Source organism: Strix uralensis, chromosome 19, assembly GCF_047716275.1.
Source record: "Strix uralensis isolate ZFMK-TIS-50842 chromosome 19, bStrUra1, whole genome shotgun sequence".
In the NCBI taxonomy this organism is placed as follows: domain Eukaryota; kingdom Metazoa; phylum Chordata; class Aves; order Strigiformes; family Strigidae; genus Strix; species Strix uralensis.
The window spans coordinates 3,434,439-3,459,765 of record NC_133990.1 but is presented as its reverse complement, the minus strand read 5'-3'; the positions used below and the strand labels follow the sequence as shown (position 1 = coordinate 3,459,765).

At 54.1% G+C, this 25,327-nt stretch overlaps 1 protein-coding gene across 2 annotated transcripts in view; it reads right to left on the bottom strand.

Moving 5' to 3' along the window:
* Nucleotides 1-21,057, bottom strand: part of MGAT5B (alpha-1,6-mannosylglycoprotein 6-beta-N-acetylglucosaminyltransferase B) — a 69,764-nt gene extending 48,707 nt beyond the window's left edge. For both annotated transcript variants that reach the window (XM_074888939.1, XM_074888940.1), the window contains exons 1-2: nucleotides 20,782-21,057; nucleotides 14,268-14,380 (exon numbers count right to left, since the gene is read on the bottom strand). In XM_074888939.1, the coding sequence (XP_074745040.1) occupies nucleotides 14,268-14,380; nucleotides 20,782-20,849 (181 nt within the window). In that variant the 5' untranslated portion in view covers nucleotides 20,850-21,057. The remainder of the gene's footprint in view (nucleotides 1-14,267; nucleotides 14,381-20,781) is intronic.
* Nucleotides 21,058-25,327: the final 4,270 nt, after the last annotated feature.

Sequence of the window (25,327 nt, the reverse complement as noted above, 5' to 3'; positions counted from 1 at the left end):
AAAAAAAGAAAGCATCCCCTAAGGGTGATGTCTAGTGGAAGAAGAAATAGTTTCTCTGCAAAACCAGTGGAATAGTCAACAGCCAATATGCTCAAATTTGGATGGGTAGAAACCCTGGGGAATTCACTAATGATACAATCGTCTTTAAAATACCTTCTTGGAGTGAATACACCCCTGGGCAGGCGTCCCACCTCCTGCCATTACCTGTCATCAAAACCTCCAGGAACAGGAGCCAGGACGGACGCACGGGTCAGTTTTGCTGCGTGTGCAGACTGCTCTGGACGCGAGGGTGAAGTTCAATGCCAGATGCCTCAGGGCGACTGCGCAGGAGTGGAGAGCAGCTGAGAAAGCAGTGTTTCACAGAGCATCTCCAGCACAGCCATGGCGCAGGGGACTCCCTGCCAGGCAGCCCAGTACAGAGCTGGGACCAGTGGAGATGATGTGAAACAGAGCTGGCAAAGCCCAGGTTGTGCCATGGAGGAAGGAGCAGATGGGAAGGAATTTCCATGCTCAGGCATCGTGTTTTGGGATCCTGAGCATCCTCCCCATGCCACCCTGCCATTCTTCATGCTGGGAGCCACCTTCACTCAGCACTTCATAAGCATGGAGGGGGCATGCAGGATGTCACCCCATCACACAGGCTTGTGTGTGGCTCTGGGACACTCGGGCTGATGTTTTCAAAAGGAGCCAAAACCCTTTGGGAGAAAAAATTGCATTTTGGGGTCATGTTCCCTTTAGCTGCTTGGACTGATTCAAAGCTCCTTGCCCCGCGTACCTGCTGGACCCAGATGACAGCATCCTGTCCTTGGGTCACTTGGCCCCATCCTGCTCGGGGGGGGGTCTCACAATGCTCAGCACCAGCTTCGTGCTGAGATGAGGAAAAAGAAACACGTAGAGGAAACTGTGTTTGAGCTGCACACCAGCACTCAGCCCAGCACATCCCTTGCGTTTTCCTCCTAGAGGACCCCAGTGCCACCCCATGGGTGCAGAGGTGGCATCTCACCTTGATCATTTACTGGGAGCTTTTCCACCCAAAAACCAGTCCAGTTTCAATGGGAGCAAGAGCCTCCCTAACCTGGCAGGCACAAGGGTCCATCTCCCAGGGGGAGACCGAGGCACAGCCTCGACCTACATCGGTGCAAATGGCGCTGAAACATCCCCCTGATATTTAAAATGCAATTCCACAATCTATCTCCGCTGTTCATAACATGGCTGGTTTGTTGTTGATTTTCCCACCCCGCCTTCTCAGACATGTCATATCCCTGCCTGACTACCTCGCAACAGCTGAACGCTCCAGTACAAGAAGGGAATTTGCTCAGAGATGGTAAGATATTACTTATGTCCACTGAAAATACCAGCTGAATTAATTTCAATCTAAAGCATCATTTGCTTTGCTTTGGTTTTCTCCTTTAAAGGACAACTCCAGGCTACTTAAGCCCCTCAAAAGGACAACGTACTCTTGAAGGATTTCTTGGAGAAGAAACTGGAGGACCTCCACCACCGTGAAGCTGGACCCAGACCTCACTGCCCAGCTCTCTGGGTGGCTGGTAGCCGGGGCTGTCCTGGGGACCCCATCCTCCTGGGAGGGCACAACCCCAGCACCTCACCAGTTCCCAGGGAGCAAAGCACCAGCCCTTCGCTTCCCTCCTCCTCCCATTACTTTCACTATTGATTTTGATTCAAGCAGATTAAAAGACCAAAGAGCCAACTAGCCAAAGGCTCCAGCTAACCCTGACACATAATCCATTGCAATCACAGCCCAGAGACCCAGCACTAACTGGCGCACTAACTGGCAACAAGAAAGCCCAAGGCCAGGCTCAGGCTGGCAGCGACAGCCACCTCCTGTCTCCATCCCTTTGGCACCCACCCTTGGGGGAAGCTGCTCCAGGGATGGATGAGGTCCTGCTGGGTGGCTGCACCCCTCGAGGGCACCCACTCACCAGCATGGGCACCCAGCCAGTTGTTGCCTCCAGCAAATCCACCCACACTTGCCATTAAACTGCTACAGATTTATTATTTCAAGTTATACAGAGAAAATATGGACCTGCTTAGCCAGTGCCCCAAGGCAAACAGCACAAGGAGCCGCACAGGGAACTGTCACACCAGCAGCAGAGTTTGCACCTGGAGGAGTCCACGAAGCAGGCTGGGGGCTGCCAGTGAAGCGGACACTTTGGTACAACTCCAGCTGCACCATCAATTTGCTGCTGCGCTACTGGAAATGGCCGGCAACAAAGTGGTTCCCCAGTCATCAGACAAATTAAGCAGCCTTAAGTCACTGGCTGGTAAAATAGATAGTGTCCCACCTGCCTGCTATCATCTACCTCCTGGATTTATGCATCCCTTTGTCCACTGCTGTGCAATCAGCAGCAAACGTGCAGCTTCAGGAATGTTTTCATTCCCTCTCGCCCCATCCATGGGCTGGCAGAGCCCATCAGGCCCCGCTACGCCCTGCACGGCCGGCTCCATCACCGCGGGGCTGGTAGTCGTGCGCCACAACCGAGCCAGGCAGGAGCTGCCCCAGGGCTCTGCTAACGCAGCCATGCGATAACAGCAATGGCAACCCTGCCACAGGCTCAAGAGACCCCCCAGCTCTCCTACAGCCCCCCTGCATGCCAGCGGTGCCTGGGGGCGAGACACCTCAGTGGGGGAACCAACCTGCTGCAGAAGTTTCCCAGCTGAAAGCAAGAACTGGCTGTGCCGTGGCATGCATGTTGTCCAAAACAGCACCAGCAGATAGGAAGCAACACTGCTCAGCCCCATAAATCGCTCCCACAAGCACCACACCACCCCTATGGCCAGGCACTGCTCTACCCACCCCGCTCCCGGACACCCACAGCAAAGCCACATCCTCGGCCCCGCTCTCCGGCGCTGCCAACGGCTCCCTGAGCGATGAGCCATACCTCTGCTTTCCTTCTGCAGCCCCACGCCCCAGCACGCTGCAGGTCCTCCCTGGTGAGGGTGATGCCCCCCAGGAGGATGATGCCCCCCCCCCCCAGGTTTCATGGAGGAGGTTGGTTAGAGAAAGGCCTCAGAGAGGTCCTGAGCAACCCTCATCCTCCACCCAAGGTCTCACCAGACCTCTTCCAGCTGCTGCACTAAACATGGAGTGGGGGTGCCAGCCCCATGTCCCCACACCAACCCCACTGGCTCTGGGATCTCGGTCCCTCCCTCCGGGCAGCCCTTTGGCTGCAGGACCCTGAGCTGAGCCTGCAGAAGGGGCTCCTGCTGCTTCTCCACCCCAACCAGCTCCCCTTGCCCCCCACCCAAAAGGAAATGCCTGTAAGAGCAGACTGCAGCTCTCTATCTCCACCCTAACACGTTTGCTCCCTATTTCCATATAAATAAGAAAAGGCAGGAAGCTGAGCAATACAAATAGACACTTACATTCACAGACAGGAGCATTTCATTACCACAAGAGAGAGCGCAGGGCTGTTCCCCACCATTTTTATTACTCCTTACCCCGCAAACACACACCAGAGACCTGATGTTCCCTGTGGGACACGAGGACAGTCCCACAAGCCCTGCCACAAGCCTTTGCTCTCAGGCAAAATGAGCCCTGTCATCTCTTCCCAGCAGTCCCAGGAGATGGGCTGGGGGAGGCGGGTAGCTGGGGAAAAGGAGACTGCTGTGCAAAACCCCAGCACAAGGCGAAGTTCAGCTTTTATTTATTTTGGTTTTTTATCCCCATCTTCTTCCCCCTTCTCATCCCCTTTTCACTTTTTTTTTTTTTAAAAAGTACCAGCGGGATATTTTTAGTTGTTCCTCTATCGCCAGCCAGCACTATTTTAAATTGCATTTTAAGCTGTTCTGCAGTGCTCCAAACACCTCAAGCTGCAGGCGAGGCTTTCAAACTACAAGATTAACATCGATTTTAAATCGCTTCCTAAAATACAAGGGCTCCAGCACAGGGCTTGCTCAAGGGCAGTTGCCAGTAGCAAAGCCCAAAGGATACTGGGGCTCCCAGGGCACGGCTGGACTCTGCACCGGGCTGGATGCTGTCAGCACTGGGGGCAAAGCTGGACCCCAGTTTTGCAGCCAGGACCCCCAGCTCCAGGCAATGAGCAGCACACCCCAGTCCCATGGCACAGGGGCAGCTCCAGAGTACCTCCACAGACCCACAAGCCAGGAAGCTCCTCTGTCACCAACCCTCTTTTTGGTTCTTGGTCTTTACAAGAGAGGCATCTCTCCAATGGCATCAGCATTCAACTCAACTAGTTCTTCTCATAACAGTCCCTGTTGCTGACCCAGGGAAAACTGTATTATCAGAGCTGATGCCCCAAGGATTGCAGGAAATCAGCCCAAACCCCTCAGGCACAGGAAGGATTTGACCCAGCACCTGCACACCCCAAGATCAGCCGGAGGAAGGCTTCAGGAGACTCGCCACCACCATGGCTCCCCTGGCTCTGCATGTCCAGCACTCAAGCCCACAGCCTTATTTACAGCTGCCCCAAAATGTTATGTTTCAGAAACAGCAGAACTCACTAATTTAACATTTCCAAAATGATTACCATTTCTCCTTCAGCCAAAAATATTGGCCAAACAGTGTCGGGCATTCTGCCACTCTGTTTCCACAGGCAAATAAATCATCCCCTTCCTCCAAACCCATCAGCCTCCACTGAGCCCAGCAGCTGGATCCTTCCAGCAGCAGCAGAGCGGGGCAGCAGCCCAAAGCAGAGCCCGCAGGAGCCGGGGGGCATTGGCAGAGCCATGGGACAAGCCTCGGCTAATCTCTACCCGAGTTAAACCGAGCCCTGCTCTCTCATTTAGGCCAGAGAAACAAATAAATCAGTGGGAAAACCCAGCTTTTACAGAGGCTGCTATGGTTCCCACTGTGCTAGTTTTATTTTCTGAAGTACCTGCTGCCTCCCGGGCTCAGGATGAATTTTGATTTAGGAGTGAAAAGGGGTAATAAAAGCATAAAGAGCCAGTAACATTCCTCCTGGCCATGGTGGGGTGTTTGCTCATCACATGTTGATGGAAATGCCATTTGACTTCCTTATGAGCTATAGAAAATCAATTCATTGATTTAATCATTCCCTGGGAGTCACTGCTTATGGAGATAACAGAGTGCCGAGGCCAGCGGGAGGCTGCTCCTCCCTCCTCCAACACGGCGGCGGCAGGGAAGGGGCCAGCGCGCATCTCTGCACTGAGATCTTCATCTCTGCTCCACCAGTTTAAGACTCGTGAATCCACACTTCCATCTTCCAAATCGTTTGGTGGCATTATTTTTTTTCCCTTTTTAAGTCTGCAGGCATCCAATTCTGAGCAGCGATTGTATCAAACAGGTACTTCTTCAGTAAGAGACATGTTCCCAGGGTGGATTAAGCCTTAACTGCTACTACAGCAGCTCTTACACTTCTTCTCACCCCTCTGTGCCCTGCAAAGCACCAATCCGTGTTTTACTCCCCCAGCACATCCCCACAGAAGTGGGCAGTAATCCCTGGTGTCACGTGGAGCCCCCACGGATGCCTTCATTTTCCTTTATTTTAACAGCACTCATTTCCCTGCCTGCAATAGCAATTTAATAAGCGCAGTAAAGTTTTACACTTCCACTTTAAACACCCTTTCCAAGTGTGGGTTGGAGACAGGAGCATGGTGCACATTCACCAACCCGTCGGGGGAGGCAGCGCTCCGGGATCAAAGTGGATGGCCCATGGGGACATCAGAAGCAGCAGGCGCAGGACAGAACACGTGCTTTTAATCAACCCCCACTTTCTCCACCCAGGCAAAGCAATAGTCTGCTCCAAAAAAATGCAGATTAAGGACACCCCTGCATTGCCCATGGGGGTGTGACCCCAGCACCAGCAGCACAGTGGGGACACCCACTGTCACTCCCAGCAGCATCCATCACCAGCAGCCATTCCTCAGCCCAGAGCACCACTTTAACCCATAATTAAAGAAGCCTCCTAATACTCAACAGAAAGAGCAGAATAAGTTATTGCTTCTGTGTGCAGCATTATCCATTCAAAAGAGCCCCTGGAGCAATGGAGCATCTGGCAGGAGCCAGCAGGTAGTGGGGCTGGGGGGAAGGCAGCATTTGAGGCAGAAAGCCCTCACCCTGAATCTGGGCTCTGCCTTGCTTTGGGGTCTCCATTAACCCCCTTCTCCCCACTGACGCTTGGACAACGAGGAAGCAAGAGAATGATGCTGAGCGGCGGGAGCTGCCAGAGCACAGCATCTCTGGGCCAGCTGGAGAGCTGGCCCTGCCACCCCAGCATTTTTCTGGGGGAGGCAGAATCAAAAGCCCATCTTCGCCAGCACAGCTCTTCACCAAGGAGGTGCTCCCAGTACCAACCAGCTCGGCTTGGCACCAACCAGGCAACTTCTTACAGCATCAGCTGGCTGCTCCAGCCCCCGAGGCTGCTTGGAGCAGCTTTGGATGGAATGGATGCAGCCAGGCTGGAAACGAGCCCCAGGCACTGAAGAGCTGCACAGCACACTCCTCCCCATGGGTCTCCCCTGGTTGGCACCCCTCCAGTGGCCCACAGGCTCCAGGAGACTCTAATCCAGCTCTGGATGCAGCAGCAGAAAAATTAAGCACTGGGGACGTGTGGGATCTGCATGTCCCAGCTGGTGCCAGGGGGGTGACACGCACCCGCTTACCCACACCCTCTCTATGGGGATCTGGGAGAATGCTCCAGCTAACAGCCCCACAGGCACTGCGGGAAGTGGGGATGAGAGGGGAACCTCCCACCACCTATCGAGAGGGGTTTGTGTAAGGAAATTCTGGATTCAGATCATGAGAACAGCCTCATCCCTCTGCCTGGACAAGCCTCCCGGCCGCTGCCTGCGCCGTCCGGTGAGACATACTCCAGCAGCAGATCCTGACAAGCTGCTTACAAGCTGCTGCAGACAGTTATCCAGAGCTGCTCAGCAGACAACATCAAAACATAACACAAGCATCCCGGGAGAGAGTTATAACTCACTCGGGAAGAAATGGGGAATAATTAGTGCTGAGTTTGCACAGCAGAGCCTGCCCGGCTCCCTCCCTCGCTCTGCCCATGCTCCTCCCCAGCCCCGTCACCGTCACTTGGTTACATGACTCTCTGCAACTGGTTCTCCTGTCACCTTCACTGGGCATTAAAGGCAGCGAGATAAATTTATAACTCACTTGACTTTTTGAAAGCAAAGGGAACACAAGCATCCCTGGAACTGCACGTCTGTGCATCACATCTCAAGGAGGCAGCAGCCCAAGCTGCTGGTCAGGTAAGAAAAGGGATTGTCAAAGCCACAAAGCAACTTTTGGGTATTTTGTGCAGCTCCTGTCAGAAGAACTATGTGCTCTGCTGAGAAGAAATAACTGAGGAGCAGATTAGGATCTGTCATAAGTGGCAGTGACCCAAGGTTGCAAATGGTCCAGAAATTACTTTCCCCAAGAGAGGGGGAACTGGGACGTGAGGATGAACACATCTGTGTCTTGCTTTAAAGCTCCTTCAGACTGAGCAGCATCTCACTGCAGCCAGGACCTCGCAGGCAGAGCCAAACCAAGCTGTCCCCTCCTCTGCTGTCCTCCCTCGCAGAGCCACACACAGAGGGTATGCAGGGGGTCAGGATCATTCACACAGACCTCCTCCACCTCCTCCTCCTCCTCCCCTCCCAGCACAGCTGACTGCGAGGGAAGATGACAGAGTTATTCAAGCTCACTCTGATCGTTAGCAAATCTGAGCTTGACCTTTCTGCATCTTCTGCGAGAACAAACGGCGATGGTACCTGGCCACGCTAACCCAGCTGGGATGCTGCTGGAGCAGAAGGAAAACCAGCAGACACAGGAGCAGGAGCAAAGGACCCCTCTGAGGAGAGCATGTAGGTTCTCACATTTCTATTTGGCCTCTTTGCTCCGCTCCTCGGGGAGCAATTCAAGGGATTGAAATAACATGAGATCCCATCGCTTCACGGTACTATGACTCTGAAATGGTGAAGATGCCCTACAAAACCCCGAGCAACCTTCAACATTATCTTCTGCAGCACAATTCCCACCCCTCCACCCCCCTCCACCAACATCCCCGCTCTGGAGAGAAACAGAAGCCACAAACACCAGAGTATTCAGCTGTGCTGCACAGCCCTAAACAAAATCCATCTCTCTCCTCCTCTGTGTTCATTGATGGAAGAAATTGCTTTAAGCAGGTGAGACTCCAGGAACTGGAACAAGCAACAGCCATGGGAGAGGCAGAGCACTCCAGTAGTTGGAACACAGGAGGGGTGCTGGGTTTGGGGAGAGAGCAGGGCAAGACTTCTGCCAGGTGATGTTAAACACTATTTCCAGTGCAACATGCCTTGGCTGTTGTCTGCTGGACCTCTCCTGAGAGTCCCCTACCCCAACACAGCAAACCAGAGCCATTCTGATGCCCCAAGAACACAGCAGTGCTCAGCTTCACCCACAGCCTGCATCCAGCACAAGATGCCCCAAGGCAGCAAGGGGGGCTTCCCCAGCAGGCTCTCTCCATAACTTTTCCACATTTATTTTTCTTTCCCTGCACAATGAACACAAATGACCAAATCTCAGAGGCTTTTGCAGTAGAAGCTATTCTTTGGCCACCTGCACTTCTGCTGTGCCACAGACCAAGGAAAGTCCCTGCAGGCACTGGTGCACTGCTCACCTCCAGACAGATTCTGGGTCAAGGCAGTTACCATCGCCCAGCTGCAGAAAGTCCCAGTGGCGTAGGACTGGGAAACCCCCTGTCCCAGTCCACAGGCTGTTTAATATCCCATCAGGGTCCATATCCTGTAGCCCCAAGGAGATCAGGCCCCAAAACACATCCTGGCAACCTAGGACAAGGTGCAGCAGCCATGCAGAGGATGTGCTTCACCTTGCTCACTGGCATTTTCCAGCTTGCCCTCTATAATCAGCTCCAGTCTTGTCCTTCCTTCATTCTCTGTCCCCACTAATCCTGTTTCCAAAGCAGTGGAGGAAACACAACGCAGGAGCCCGACTGTGGTCACCAACAGGAAACCAGCTGGAGATGCTGCTGGGAGCTCGTTTTGGGGTGGAAAAAGGCAGGTGTTGAGCTCTCAAGCTGAGCACCAATCCAGGCAGGAAACACTTGAAAACGGGTTGAAAAGACCATTATGGGAACAGTAAACACACAACTCCAGTGCTCAGCAAACCACCACTTCCCAAAGGCATCGAGATTCGAGGATCTCAGCACAAGAACTGCTGCTGCAGCACACAGACCCCAAGCACTGAGATATCTATATGAACCACTCAAAGCACTTTAAGTACCACCAAGGTCAGCTGAAATTAAATCAGAGCCCTCTTGCAAGAATCAGCAGCCCACAGCGAGGGCAGAGCTCAGCTCCAGCCATTTCGGGACATCAGGACCTGCCCTACACATCCCCTGGGCAGCAAATTCCTCTCGTACCTCGTACCCTATCATATAGGAATCAACAGCAGGAGAAATCAGAAGTCTTCCCATTTTTTTAAACTAGCTACAGCAGTTTCAGGCAATATTCCAGCCGCATCTAATCATGTTTTAACACTTAATAGCCTATTTTCCTCCACTAATCCCCTGCAGCAGAAGCTTCACCAGTGGGATGTACATCGCTGCCGAAACCAGGCTGGGGTGCAGCTGCGGGCAGAGGGACTGCTGCCAAATCCCTCCCCAGCCACATCGCAAGCACCACAATTAAAGATTTTGGTGCTTTTTCAGGATCAGCCCCCTGCCTCAAGACACCTTGACTCTGTCAGTAAAACAAAACCGAAAGAAAGATGCTTGGGAAAAAAAAAAAAAACACAAACGTTTTAAATTCTAAAGAGGAGGAGAGAAGAGGGCACAGAAAACTCAATCTCTTGAGTCTAGAGCCCTTCCCAAAGCATCTCCCACATTCAAAATTTATAGACTTGTCTGTTCTCTTTTTTTATCTAGATCTTTGTTTGTAGAGCAAATTCTCTCGGTGGCCATTTCAAAACAAAGGAACCTTTGTCTGTGTTTACTTGACAGTAGCGGATTAGGATAAAATAACTTGCATTTCAGAAGATTTTTTTATTTATTGTTAAGACACAAAGCCTCTGCTGCATCGAATCACCAAGCAGAGAATCCATCTGAGGAATGATTTCTGGCACACACCGAGAAATTTGGCTGTTGGAGAGAGCCTCTGAGAAGGGAATTCACATATAAAAATAAAATTTAAAATGGGATTAACTTTTGGACTGTGACATTATCCATTTCTCCTTTTCATGCTCCTGCCTCACATCTATCTTCATTTTGGTTTTGACTGGCTGCTCACACAGTTCAGAAGCCAAGAAAGCTCTGGGCAAGTCTGGGGCATTTTCATAAGCTTCCCCTCAGATTGCAATATCCAAGGTTCAGTGCTGGGCTGGTCAGGACACCCAGGGGGAAATAGGAACAGCCCTCGCCTAGACTGGACCGTGAACCGTGAGTTTTACCACTTATCCACAACCCAACAGGATTTCTGTGATGCAAATGACTTTTTAAGTGCTCAGGTGCTGAGCTTGACCCCCAGCTCTTTGTAGTCGCCCCAACCCTGCAGGCATTTAAGTGCATGGGCAGTCCCACCTGCACAGCATCGCTGCTGAGCCTGGCAGGACATGTGGAAACAAGGACCAGAGTAAAGAGCCACAAAAGCCAGGATCAACCCCAGGAAGGGCCACAGGAGCGGACACTCGCTAGCCACAAATGTACCCAACTAAATACACCAGCTCTGCTGGTAAAGCAAGCCCACACCCAGAGCGTATGGGGAGAGGATGCTGCCAGCTTGCAATGCAAAATTAATCAATTAATGAATAATGCTCAGAAGGGCCCATTAAAGCCAGTGCTTCGATGAGCCCATCCGCAGAGGAGAGAGGCAGCAGGGACTAGGCTCCTTCCCCAGGCAGGACCACCACTGCACTCCAGAGGGTTTCACACCCGGAGCTTGGCCCCAGGAGATACTCAAGCCGGGTTTCAATGCATGGCAGATCTGAGGCCACGCGCCCAGTAACTCCTCCAAAGCCCACAGCTCCGAACCTATCCAGGTTTGTGCAAATACTGTCCCGATTCCCACCATTACTCACATCAAGAGCTCAGCCCAGCAAAATTAACCTGGTCCTTTGAGCTCATCTTCAGACCAGCATTGTGCGCTTAACAGCAACGATAACAACCAGCAATATTTCTTAGGTTTCCTTGGGATCCATAACGCATGTTAATTAAATGCCAGTTTGTTATTCAAACAGACCTATTGAGACTTCGCAGCACTAATAAGAATTATACCCATTTCTGTTCCTATCAACCCACATTGACTTCAACGAGCATTCAGCGTTCCTCCACGTGAGCTCAGCATCACCCCACCCAGGAGGGACCTCTGGAATCCCCTTCCCGACCGCCTGCTCCAAGCAGCGCAGACCTGGGGGTCAGATCGAGCTGTCCACAGCCTCATGTCAGCCAGATGTGTTTTGAAAGTCTCCAAGGAAGGAGTTTCCCCATCTCACCAGCTTCCTGGAAGCTTTGACTCCCTATTTCCCAGTGGCACCAGTGAGGTTGCCCAGCATGCATCATCCCTCCTGTCTTTTTCCATGGGTGTGATAGTTGGTTTTTCCAGCCATTGGGGCCTCCCCCAACAGCCACAACCTTTCAAAGGTGACAGAGAGGGCTCTGAAGTGACTTTGGCCAGCTCCTGTCCAGCCCTAGTCTCGTACATGCCCTGAGGTCTTGGTTCTGCTCTACTTTTGGGGTCTCTCACCCCGTGTAGCTGTGTGCTGAGAACAGCTACATCACCATGCGGGACAGCCAGTCCCTACGTACCAGTATCACAGGAAAGGCTGAACCCAAACAGCCTGAACCCAGTGTTAGACAGCTAGAAAAAGCCTCTCAGGTTGGGCTTGCCAAGTCCTGGGGACAAAGAATACAACCTTCTTCCAAAACAGCATCCTTTCTCCAGAGACAGGAGAGAGGATGCTTTGTGTTTCAAAACGGTGTGTAAGACCATGAATGAACCAAATCTTCCCCCAACAAGAAACACAGCAACAGCCAAATTTGCAGCAATTCATCTGGAAGCAATACCTTGCTTGGCAAATCTATCCAATAAAGGAAAAAAAATGGTTTTATACTGAATTTCTGAGCTTCCTAACAAAGCAGGACTTGCCTTAGCCAGTTACAAACCTAAGAGATCAAAAGCTTGAATAATTAGAGGACCTAGGTCATAATTACTTTTTTTTTTTCTTCTTTAAATGAGACCAACCAGCTGTTACCAGAAGCAACACCCAGACCCACGCAGTCTCGGAGCAAAGCAGCAGACATCTCCCCTGGCCAGCAAGGCAGGGGCTCGCAGCACACCCCTTAGCAGAGCCAAGGGGGCCCACCGTGACCAGGAGCTCAGATGCAAGAGGGTGAACCCATTTACACACCTTGATTTAAACACCTAAAGCAGGTAAGCGTGGAGGACTCAGAGATGCGAGAGCCTGAAGAAGGAGGTTTCTTTTGATCCAGCTCCAGGACTGCACCAACATTGCGCCCCATGAACAAGAGAGACGCAAGGGTGGGAATCAGTGGACTCAAAGATCTGGGTTAAATCGATGACAAGAATAAGGATGGGGAAAGCTCTTCCCCTCCCAGGCATCCAGAAGGGGGAAAGAGGAGCTGAATAACTGTCATCTTGCCATCATTTCACCACAACTTTAGAGTCCTCTGGGGTGGGGCAGCAGCTTCTGCAGGTTTCTGGAAACCTTTGCTGTTGTTTGTAGCACGACCTGTGACACCTCTCAGCTCGGACTGGTCCCACAGTTAATCAGTTCCTCTTTACCTTCCTTCTACTTCTCTGCAAACTCCCTGGGAATGCTGGAACAGAGGGCAACTGTAACAGGTGACACCTTTTATTCCAAACTCGGGAACCTTTTCAGGACTCATCTCCTCAAAAGCCAAGTGTGGAGAAGATGATGGTGCCAGGCTCCTGCCCACCCTCCTCATGTGCCGCTTCTCATCTTGAGAAGGAAGGAATCCCCTACAACCAGGCTGCACTCACCAGCTGTCCTGGGAGCTGTGCTTGGCATGGGACAGGGACAGTAACACAGCACCCACCCTCCTTGCAGGGGCAGGTACCCTGACCATGGTAAAACATGCAGAAAATACCAAAAGGCACTGATCCTGCAACCTGCTCTGGCTCAGGCTGAGGTCAGCCAGGCAAACACTAGTCCCTGGGAGAAGGGGCTTAATGCAGTTGGTGATGGGAACAATTAGGGGAGCACAGAGAAACACCATCCGCCACGTCCTCTATCCATAGGGCAGAAAACAAAGCCAGCTGCTGCAGGCTGCACATTAATCTGTCTGAAAGTCAACTAAACAGTTTACAAGCACTATCCAACTTCTGGAAACCACCACTTTAGTCCTCTCCTTCTGTAGGAATGCAACTATCACTTCTTCCAGCACCGCAAGGAAAGGATTTCATGCCCAAAAATCAAATTCCAGGTGAGGCTGGGGAGCTCAAATCCCTCCACACCTTTGGTATGGAGGAGGAGAAGACCACAGTGGCCTGAGCAAGCTTATCTCACCCTGCTCACCAGAGTTCAAGCTGGGCATTTCCCTCTGTGCCATTCAGTTGTGCTGTTCCAGGCTGGGACCACTGAGGAAAAGTCAAGGCGAAGCTCGATTCAGTGTGGCAGTGTCCTCCCAGAGAAAGGGCAGGACACAGTCCCCCCACCATGGAAGCTGCCTCCTGAGCTCACTGCACATCTCACCAAAAACAGGATGTTTAAAAAAAATGTAACAGAAAGCACACTTGCTAAAAATCAGAATATTTCTCTTCTACATTTCAGTACCTCCAAAACCACAAAGGCCTTTTATTTTCCCTTCCCTAAGGAACAATTTCCACTCTCTGCAGACCAAAACTGCTCAAAACCACTGAGCCCTCCAAGCACCCAAGCCAAATTCTCAGCACATCAGACTGGGTGCAGCCCATGCAACCCACACCACCGCCAGCAGTTGGAGGTCTGATCCCATCAGTCCAGCCACTGGTGTTTTCCCATCCCTCTGTTGCGAGGCAGGGTCAGCAGCCACTCTCCAGCACACGCATCCCCACTGTGCCTGCACACCTCTGGACATGAGCACAGCCAGGTTTTAGCCACATGGCTGCAAAGTGTCCCATGCCATGGCAAGAAGCGCCAAGAGGACCCCGAGCTGTCCTGACATCCCTGAAACAGGTCAGGAGGGAGCTTTGGGAGTGGAGGCATCCGAGCACCATCCTCTGTGCATCCCTGGTGCTCACCAGCTCGGCTGGACCACGCACCTGGGGGTCACTGAGCATCCCGCGGGACAGGACAGGCACAGAGGCGCGCTTACCTTCGGTCCGGATGGTGAAGGGTGAGTCCCCCAGGCGCTTGGCTGAGAACTGCCCTCCCAGCGACGTCATTAGGAAGCACAGGGTGAAAAATCCAATGCCCAGCACAAATATCCTGTGGAAGAGAAAGCAGAGCTGTAGCAAGATGTGATAAGGAACCTGCTCGCTCCTGGGACAGCCCCAGCACCCTTCGCCCCCTGGGGTAACCCGTCGGCACAGCAGCAGGAGCCACTTTGCTTTGGGGTGTCTGGAAGAGGCAGCTGGGACAATCCTTCCCTCCCTCCCAGCTGCTCCATCCCTGCGGCTCACCCCATCCAGCCCAGGCAAGGAGCATCGCTGCGGCCCCAGCCCCGCGAGAGCACACCAGTACCTCACCCCAACCATGGCCAGACCCACAGGTGCTTCATAAAGAGCCACAAGATGCTTCTGCCCAAACCCTGGCACTGAGCAGGCAGGTTTTGCCTGAGAACACCCTCCGAAATCCCTGCAGCCTGCTCCGATGGGCAGGCCTTGAGAGGGAGCAGAGGACTTGCACCTTAGGTGGGAAAGCTGAGCCAGACCACGACTGCCCTTATGATGCTCCACTAGATCCAGCCCAATAACCCAGACCGCAGGAACCGCTACAATAAACAATACCCACTTTCCTCCTGGGAGAGTCCAGAGAAAAGAGAGACCTTGTACCTTCCCTTCCTCCCAAAGGATCTAAAAAAAACCCTTTTTTTTTTTTTAAAAAAAAGGTCTTTTGTTCCCCCTGTAACTAGGCCACCGGTATTTGTCATTGTGTCCAGCATAGCCCGTGCAGTGCGGGCAGGACAAGGAGGGACCCACACTGGTGGCACACACAGTGGCCTGGGACCATCCCATCGCCGCTTTGTTCATCCGGGCTGGCAGGAAAGCGGCTCCCCCGGGATGTGCCGGGCAGGATGCCGACCTGCACGTTGCTCCCAGCCAAGCTTGTGATCACCTCCAGCTGTGAGACAGGCAGGAGCTCTCAACACTGCTCCTATTCAGGTCAAGTTCAGGCCAGTGACTCTTTTGGGGGTGAAAAGTCTGAAGGCAGGAGCCCTGTGCAAGCAGGAGGGTTATTGCGCACCATGGAACATAAAGCCAAGCCTTCCCGTCTCCCCGGTGCGCAAGCAGAGCACACTGCACTGAAGACCTGGACTCTACACACTCAGAGATGCTGCCGCTGCCTCCGAGTCTCTGTGGAGGTGCAGCATCCTCCAACAGACACACGGGCAAAGCCCTGGCAGAGCTGCTGCCAGGCATCACGTATGATGGCTCCCGGAGCCGCGGCCATACCCGGGATCCCAGCCGGCCAAACCCAAGGAAAATTTCAAGAAGAAGGAGGAGGAAAGACAACTGCCAGCCAGCCTTGTGAAACAACAGGTTTGTCATTCAAGAGATAAATCTTATGTGGGAGCTGAGAAGCCCTTGGGGGTGCCCGCTGGCATTTCTGCCTCTCAGCATCCCCAAGCCGAAGGGAAGCAAACCACCAAACCACGGAGGGCAGGAACCAGCAGCTCTCCTTTACAAGTTCACAGCATTATCCGCAGGGCTCAGGAGCTGTGCACAGCAACACAGCACAGCCCGTCAGCACCGAAACCAGGCTTTTCCAGAGAAAGGCTTGCAAAGGAACACCACAGCCCTCCATCTAATCATTACTGTGTAGTTAAAAGGCAGAGGATTAGAAGCCAGCCATTAAGTCTGGACTACAACGTGCCAGCATTGCAATTATCTGTTGCTGGAAAGGGCTGGCAAATAAAGTAACTTGCTTCAAAGCACTCATTAGCTACAGGAAATGTTGTGGAGAGCTGAAGTACAGCGTCAAGCAGTTCAAGAAGGACCGGGCTTCCCCAGAGAGATCTACTAGAGGAGCTCCCAGGGCAGGTCCCTACTGTCCCAGCACAGCACGGCCAGGCTTGCCCTGCCTAGAGGGGCTCCAGGGCAAGACATGGCACCTTCCTGGGACCCCACGAGCTCCCTACCTCCATCCCCCAAGCTCCAACGCTGCTGCCACGCAGCCTGAGCCCCAGACCTAGGGCAGCTTTGCTCTCAGCATTGGACAGCTCAAGAGCAAAGGGTTTCCTCTGCCTGCTCCTAGGAGGATGCAGATGGGCATCTAACCCCCATCCATGCCCCCACTCCCACGGATCAGCCCTGCCTCATCCCCAGCTGGGTCCCAGCAGATCAGGGTCACCTGGCCATGGGCTCTGGACAAGCAGCTCCCAGTCCCCTTCTCAATTCCTGCCTCATCAAGAGAAAAAGTGACACCCTGGGCTCATTAGCATTAACAAGCTCTGCCAGCAGCACAAAACACCAGCACAAATGCTCACTAACCCTTTTGGAGACCCACTGCCAGGCACCGGGAGACCTGACCCACCTGGGAGAGGGGACACTCAAGTGCATCACTAAAACTGCCTGACATCCATGTGCAGGCACACCGGGAGTGGAGCATCTCATGTTCCTTTTATTTCTGAATGAGCCTGCCCTGGGGGGTGGAAAGCAGTTTAAACAGGCTATAAAAAGCATTGTGCACTCTGCTAATCCAGACTCCCATCCCTAAAGGCCTGGCTATAAGCATGGCTGGCATGCCCTACAAGCAGCCGGCAGAGCACAGCCATCCCCTCCCCAGCAGATGCTGATGAACCATCCAGCTGCTGTGTTTGCACACAGACATGACTACAGACCTCAGCCCCTCTCCCAGAGCAGACCTTGGCAGAGGGTTTTCAGAGATCTGTGGTCCAGCTCTGGCAGGGAGGTGACTGCGGAGGCAGCAGAGCATCCTTGATGCTGCGAAGCAATGTGGTGTCCCATTAATTGCTTGGAGGGGGGGTGATTCAGGGACATTAGTCCATTCCCATTACCACACCCTGTGCCCACCCACACAGCACAGTGCTGGGTCTGGAAGAGGCGCACGGGAACACGACAGAGGGGATTGCAGCTCCCAGCTTGGCCTCAGAGGGCTGAATTTGTCCTTAGGGCAAGAGTGGGGAACACTGTCTGCTGTGGCACCTCCCTGGCAGGAGAGAACAGCACAAGCTGGAGGAAGAGGCCAAAGCCCAGCCATGACCTGCAACCAAGGGTCCTCCCTGGGAGCACGTCATAGTACAAAACCCACCCGAAGGCCCCATCCTGCTGCCAGCTGCTCCCTTCCCCAAGGGCCATTTTAACAAAGCATCACCTGATTAAATAATCAGATCTGATCCTGCTCTTCATTCTCACCCCTCCTATTGACAATACCTTCATCATTATGCAAGACCTTTTTTATGCATTTTAATCTTCATAATTATACTCTGGCAAGGAGTGATGGTTAAACACCGAGAAGAAAAAGAGGAAGGAAAGAAAAAGAAGAAAGAAAGAAAAAGGGGAAGGAAAGAAAAAGAAGAAAGAAAGAAAGAAAAGGGGGAAGGAAAGGAAAAGATACAAAGGTGATCTGTGCTGTAGCATCTCATTAGGAGACATAATGTTTTTCATTTTGACTGGATTACAGAGAGAGTAGGGGAGAGACAGAATCCTTTTTCCTTAAAAAAAGAGGGATCAGAGCCTAACTGAAATTGGATCCAGAAGCAGATCCAGTCCAGCAGCAATGCCTCAGGGAGCACGGAGCTTGCCGGGATGGGCCCTCAGCCTGAGGATCCCGTCTCTTTTACTTTGTGCTGATCTTCTCCAGGTGAATAAAAATGCTTGGCCAAGCCTTAACTGTGCAGAAACTCTTTATGCAGAAAACAAATAGCATGAAGTAGGTAGAATAAACCAGACCCCAGGTATTCCAAATCACCCACCAGATGCACTGTGTCCTCTGCCCCCAAAATCAAGTCTAACTCACTGAAGACCACGGAGCTCCAATGACCAAATAACATCCACTCTGCATGCTGGCTTTGCCTGTCATCCCACATTACATTTAATTCATCGCCTGGGCACAGTTCTGGTGCCAAGTCCCTCTCCACATCCTCCCCAAACTGAAATGTTCACAGTTCTGGGTTCTGGCTTGATGCCCAAAAGAGAAGGAAGCCAAATTCTCTGAGTCTTTAGTGAAAATTGGAAGTGATGCCCCAGTCATTGCAGATTTTGGCCCATGGAAGTGAAAGCTGGATACAGTCAGGAGGGTCTGAGTGATGAGTTGTGAGGCGATGGGGGGAGGAAGGCCAGCAGCACCCAGCGGGATGGGGCTGTGACACTGGGACTGCATCCATGGTGCTGCATCACCCAGCTGGGACCCACGGCAAGAATATTACACAGGTGCACGGGGAAACCAAGGGCTACAGAGACAGGTAACATCTTTTATTAGACAAGTTTTCAACACCAGAGTCTCTTGAGCCCAAAAACTGAGCCACAATTTCTAATAGCAGCAGCAGTCAGGCTAATAAAAGATTCTCCCTCTCCTGCAAACCTTGTTTTGCTCAGAGCTCGACACTGTCACAGTGCTGTTGAAATGATGCTCAGCCACGGGGATCGTCCTCCACAAAGGAGGCCAGAGTGAATTCTCTTACTGGCCAATGCTACAGACACACAGAAAGCCTGGTTTTGGTTTCCAGCTGGCAAACTTGCCTGAACTCCCCATGTTCTGCAAAACCAAGAGCTGGGCAAGCTGGACCAGGGCTCCACAGCTAATTAACGCCCAAATCTGGCACTGTCAAAGATGAAACACCCTTTGCTGCTGAGATGAAGTCAGAGCCATCCTTGGACATTTCTACACATGGTTTCTACACCGATTTTCTCTCTCCCTCCTTCCCATTTGCTGCAGGTGCTTTCAGAGCTCAGGGCTTTGCATTGCTTTGCTAAGCACGTCTGGAGCGTGGTTAATGAAATGTTTTGGTGCAAAGGGTCAGGTTTCCTGCTCGCTGTTTGCTGATGGCACCGCTGCCAGGAGTCTGCACCAGGCAGGGGATCACACCACAGACTTGCCTAGAGCAGTGAGGCTTTGCCCAGCCAGCAATGAGCACCTGATTTACAGGACCCCTCCTGACTGCCAGTATTCCCACTCCTGTAGGTCAACCCCGATTCACATCAGCTGAGAACGCGGGGTGCTGATTTTAGGGGAGCACTGCTGATTTGCACCGGGTTACGGCAGGAGCGGGGCAGTGCCAACACTTGCCCACATTGGGCTGGGAGCGAGGGGACACAGGACGGTGATGTGGAGGGTCACGCTCAGAATGGGGGAAGTGCAGAGCTGGCCACCGCGGGACAGCTGGGAGAGGGTCTTGGGAATTTCTCCTCTTACACAGGGAAAGCCTGACTGGTTAACAACAGGGTAGCTCCACTGGTTCCACTGGCACATGTACTGGTCTGCACTGGTTTGAGAGCAAAAGCCAGCCCAGGACACACAGGCAGGACGGTGCAGGTGCTCCACTCTGCTACAGACACCAGGGACCCTCCAGCCTGGTGCTCTCCTGCCATCACAAACCCCTCGTCCACGTGCATTCTCATCTCCAGTGCGACTTTGTGTCTCCCTCCCTGTGCTTCCCCAGCCTGATCCCAGGTCACTGCTTCCTTCCCACCTCTCTCACAGTCATTCCCCACCCCACACTCGGAGCAAGCCCGAGCCGTAGGGACCCTCATGCCCCTGCTCTGCCACCACTTTCCACCATCCCCTTGGCCAAGTTCCCCAGCCCCAGGGTACTGCTGCGGGATCCAGCAGCAGGAGTCCCTCCAGCAAGCAGTGCAGAGCCAGGCAACTCCCGGCGAGCGGCAGACAACATCTCCAAACCTGAGCACAAGTGAGCGGCGCAAGCACAGCCCCATCCTCCCTCCCAGCTCCGGGCGGTAGCCTGGGCTAAGCAAAAAGACAGCGGCCAGACCCCTCCGGTGATCCCAGGTGATCCCCAGCCCCCAAACACAGTGGGGAGCGCTGGCAACTGCCGGACTAGGCTCACCCCACACTGTGCTTCACCCCCCAGGCACTTTCTTCTGTGGGTTTTTGGTCCCTCTCTCCACAGAAAACCCAAGCAATTATCAGCATCTCCCATGTGTCTCAAGCCTGGGAGCAACCAAAGCGCATCTCCGGTGAAACAAGGAAGCTGGAGAGAAAGGACTGGAGAAGGGAAGCGAATGCATGGAGGCAAAAATGGGCAGAGTTACACCAAGGGGAAAAAAACAATAGGTGGGCACGGGCGTGCTGGGGCCGGAGGGTTTCAGGCTTGGATATCAACCCCAGCCCCGCTGCCAGTTCAGGGTGGGTTCCAAAGCCCCCATCAGCACCTGCAGATTTAAAACAGAGGAACCGACTCCCCCCCAAGTACCAACACCTCCGAGGACGGTATTAAAAAAAGCGGCAAACAGCCCTGTAATCAACCCCCAGAATACACCGGCGTGAGGAGAGACCCGGGAGCCGCCGGCCAGCCAGCGCTGCACGACCAGCGGGCAAACTTGCCTGGATCCCTGACATCCTAAAGCGGGCTCAATCCCACACCCCCCCCCGCCGCAAAATGTGCTCCGACAACCGCTTCCCACCCCGCAGGGGCCGAGCGAGGCGGGGGAGAGCCGGGAGGAGGGACAAGAAAACACCAACTTTACCTAAAGGGTCTCAAGGTGACGAGGCATCTTCTGACCATTATCTTCCCATCCGCGTTGACTGTGATCATCGTTCAAAGTTGCGGGGGGAGCGGGGAGGGAGCGGGGAGGGGGCGGCCCCCGCACCCCCCCCCACCCACCGACCCACCGAGGCAGCGAGCGGGGCTCAGCGGGCGGAGCGCGGGGCTCCGCGGGGGCGCATGGCGGGGCGCGGAGGGGGCGCGGAGCACCTCCCCGCCCGCCCTCAGCCCTACCCGCTGCCGGCCGAGCCCATTGCCGGGCCGCTCCGCTCCGCTCCGCGCAGCCCGTGCGGAGCACCGCGCCCTGCCCTGCCCTGCCCTGCCCCGCCCCGCTCCGCACCGCTCCGCGCAGCCCCGCGGAGGCAGCTCCGCCCCGCACCGCCCCGCGGAGGCTGCGCCGGGCGCGGCGTGCCATCTAGCGGCAGCGCGGCTTGGGGCGGGGGGGGGGGGGGTGTTATTTTGGGGAGGGGGGGGGATGCTGTGCAGAGTACGGCTGCCCCCGGGGTGGGGGGGGGAGGCATTTTTGGGGGGAAGAGGGTCGTTTCGCGGCGGGGAGGGCAGGTGACAGCCCCCGGCGTGGTGACTTCGGGAGCCCTTGTTGGGAAAAAGGGGGGGCGGGGGGGGGGGGTCACAGCACAGCCCCCGCGGGTCTGTTTGCTTCTGGGGGCTGCGAGGAGCAGAGCAAGCCCCGCTTCTGGGGAAAAAGGGGGGCTGGAGTCTGGCTCTGACAGCACCGGCTGCGGCTTTGCTTCGCCATCACCCTGTTTTCTTTTTTGGGGGGTCACAGTCACGGCCCACCACGTGGCTTCCCAGTGTCCCCGGGCACCCCTGGGTGCTGTCGACAGGGCCAGGGTGGCGTGGGGGGGCCGGGGGAGGGGGGGCAGGGAGGCGTCCTTGGGAAGACAAAGAAGGGGCCGTGAGAGCCAAGGCAGGAGAAGCAGCTGCTGAGCTCAGCAGAGGTGTTCCCGCCTCATGTCTGAAGGGTGACAGGCACAAAAAAACCTCTCAAAACTGGGGACTTGAAGCAGCTGAATGTGCGCAGAGCCCAGAGGCACCCCGTTTCCAGCCCCCAACTCGAGGGCACCCGGCCGGCACAGGTGCACCCCACCAGCACTGAGGGAGGGGACGCATCACCCCGCAGGGTGAGCACAAAATCGCAGAGGGCTGGAAGGAGCCTGTCACCCTGGGCTCCGGGACACGACCAGGCTCTTGTCTGGGGGGTTCTGGTGCAGACAGGGCCCCCTCATGCCACGCTGGCCCCAGGGCTCGCTGTCCCTCTTGATACCACCCTGGGCACCATGAAGCACAGGGTGACGCTGGGGGAAAGCTGCCCCTTTGCCTCCCCCAGGGTGGGACACTCTCCTGCCATGGTCTTTCCCAGCCGTTCTCCATCCCCTTCCCAGGCAAGAAGCCTTCCTCCAACCCCAACAACCCGGCATGGCTCAACCACCTACTCTGCAAGTGCTGTGCAGTTACAACGCCCTCCCAGCGCCACGCAGCCAACCACCCCCTCTTTTATAAACTAATTGTGGGCTCCTTCGCTTGTGCAGAATCCCGGTGTTTTCCCATGAGGCTGATGAAGGAGAAATGCCGTGTTATGACTGCTCTGATAGCGTAGCTCCGATTTCCACAGGGATCCCAGGCACTCACTCTGCTTCCTTCTCCGTGGTGGAAACCAGGGGTGGCTTTGGTCAGCAGAGCTCCAGGTAGCATATGGTACAACAGCATCAGCCACAGGCGAGCTCAGAAATGAAACACAGCTGGAAATTTTCCATGAAACAGCAGTTTCTCCCCATGAAACAGCACTTTTTGCCAAGGAGAAGTGAGAAGAAAAAACGTATCCTTTAGGGTTTCATAAATACAAAAGGATTTTTGTGTTCATCCACACTTTTCGTGGCCAGGGAAGGAGTCATTGCCACACCGGGTCTGAGCAGGGTAATACCGGGCTGAGGTAGATGGATACACAGACTGAGGACTTGCAGAAAGCGAGGCTCAGAAGCAGCAGGCGACACTGTCAAGCCAAATTCAAACCCTTAGGTCAGCTCTCCCTGACCTTCACTACAGGCAGCCCAACCAACACCTTGGCAAGGACACCCCTCCCCAAAGCCTGTCCCATGGGGACCTCATGGACAATCACCATGCGGACGCCCTGGGCTGGACAGACACTGAACTCCAGCCGGTGTGCCTCAGTCCTTGCCATTTTAGGTGCAGTTGGGAGTCTTCTGGTGCATCTAGCCTTCTCTGGAAAGAACACCTGGTTTTCTTAGCCTGGTTTTTAGGCAAGAAGGGAATCAGCAGACTAATGAAGGGGCTATGGGGATCCTGCCACCCCTGATCTTCTTCCTCCTGCCCGCTCCCTCCATTCCCAGCTCCTGCTTCTCTGACAGGAGAACCTTAGTCCCCATCTGAGCTGTAAAACCACCTTAAAACCTGGTGTTTCCCCACTTGCTGCTCTTGAGAGCACCGCTCCAGCCGGCAGCCTTTTGCTCTGAGACCAGCTCAGCGTGATGGGGCTGGAAACCTTCCTAATGCACGTAAACACACACCATGAAGTGGTCAATGGAGCAGCCAAATCGCTGCCTCCTGCATGCCAGGAGCCAGCCGCGCCTTCCTGAGAGGCTGGGGGGAAAAACAGACCATCCCATCGCAGGGAGTGCAGAGCAGGGGGCTACGAGAGTTCCAGCGTGGGGTGAATTTTGCTGTGGGATGGGACCCCCCCTCTCACCTCCATAAGGGTAGTGCCAAGGTCCCTCTGTGCCTCCCACAAGCTCTGGATCGTGCCAAGTGGCAGCTCTTCCCTGAGGCCAATGGCAGCAGCGTCCCAGCAGGAAAAGGCTGGGGTATGGCGAGGCAGGACACATTAATTTTTTAAGACTTAGGGGTGAGGGTCATCGAAGGGGAGAAGGGATGGGGAAGGAGATGGCGCCCCCCCTGTCTCCTTCCAGGGCTGACCCCAGGCTGGAAATGCCCCCCGAGGGTCTGGCCATTTCTCGGGCAGGCAGAAGGCAGCTCAGCCACTTTGGCTTCCTCCAAGCGCCTGCTGCAGTTCCAGCCAGAAAAAAATATAAAATAAATTAAAATTCAGAAATCTGCTCTTGGCAATCCCCATTCAACAAGCTTTTATTTTGGCTCCAGCCAGCATATTAGACGGCAACTCTCCATTACCCTGCACGGCAGCACAGAGGCATTAGTGAGGTTGTAACAGCCCCATTAGCAATGTGCAAAACCCCATAAAACCAGCGATTAGTGGGGGAACCCCAACGTGCAGGGACACTTCCACGGCCAGGCGAGGGAGGGAGGAAGGGAGGGAGCGAGCAAGGCCACCAGAGCCACTGCTCCCCTCGCTGCATCTCTCCTGCCTCTTGTTGCAGAACATCCAGCCTCATCCCGAGGCCACGAGGCCATGCAGGAGAGGGATTGTCCAGAGATGGAGAAAAGCATGTCCCATATCCACAGCCTGGGAGGGTGCTGGGGTTGGCAGGGAACAACTGCCCTCGCGGTGCTGGTCGGGGAGCCAGGCAGAGTTACCTCTGCTGCTCTCAACTCCTGCCAGCCCCGTCCTGTGCAGGATCCATCCCCCAGTGACGGGAATGTGGTGTTCACTGCCCGCCTGGGGCCCTTGTCCCTGAGGAGAAGTGCTGCAGCAGACAGTCCCTTCCCTGTGCTGCTGCTTGAAACAAAAGCTTAATTAACTACCAGTTCGCTCTCTGTTGAGAGGGATAAATCTAAAATCCAAGGATGGTAATAAAGTGGTGAATTATCTTCTTCAGCAGCTGAGAAGCAATGGCCCCAAAAATCAATATACTGAAGTTATATGTACACACACACGCACACACATGTATATTTGTTATTATTACAAATTGGGCAGCAGCAGGGAATGGAGAGAACCAACTCAGCAGCTGACTGGTATGAAAGAAACCAGTTTTCTACCAGTTAGAGCCCCTGTCCAGCCAGAAGTAGGCATGGAGCATTTCTGGTATGGGCTCCAGACAGCCACCTCCACAGTCCTGCCCGTAACCCAGGGCAGAGCCACGGTTCCAGCTCCAACACCAGCACATCCCCCTGTGCCACTCGCCCAGCAAAAGACCTTGGGAATTTTCTTCTGATCTCGAGTAGCCATGTTACCACGAGTCCCACAGCTCCCTAATCCAGTCATTGCTGGGCAGAACATGATGGTTTAGATCACCACAACCAGAGAAAAGGGATTATAAGTGCAAGGGGGGCTGTAAACCACCACAGACAAAGCTTAAAATGTCATATTCCTGTAAAGGGCACAGAATGGCAGTCATCACTGCTCAGCTGTGGGCAGCACAGCCATGGGCACCTCCAGACAGGTCACAGTGACAGTGTTTATGTTGGCTTTTGGTGAGTGTTGCCCAAGTGCTGCCAGGGCTCCACAGGCACCCCAGGACCCTCCAGAGAGTCCCTGCCTCAGACCAGGACCCCTCTTCAATGCTTTCCAAAGCCTGGAGCTCAGACTCTGCCCATGTTTCTTCTTGGAGCCTCCTCTCGAGCCTCAAGTCTTCATG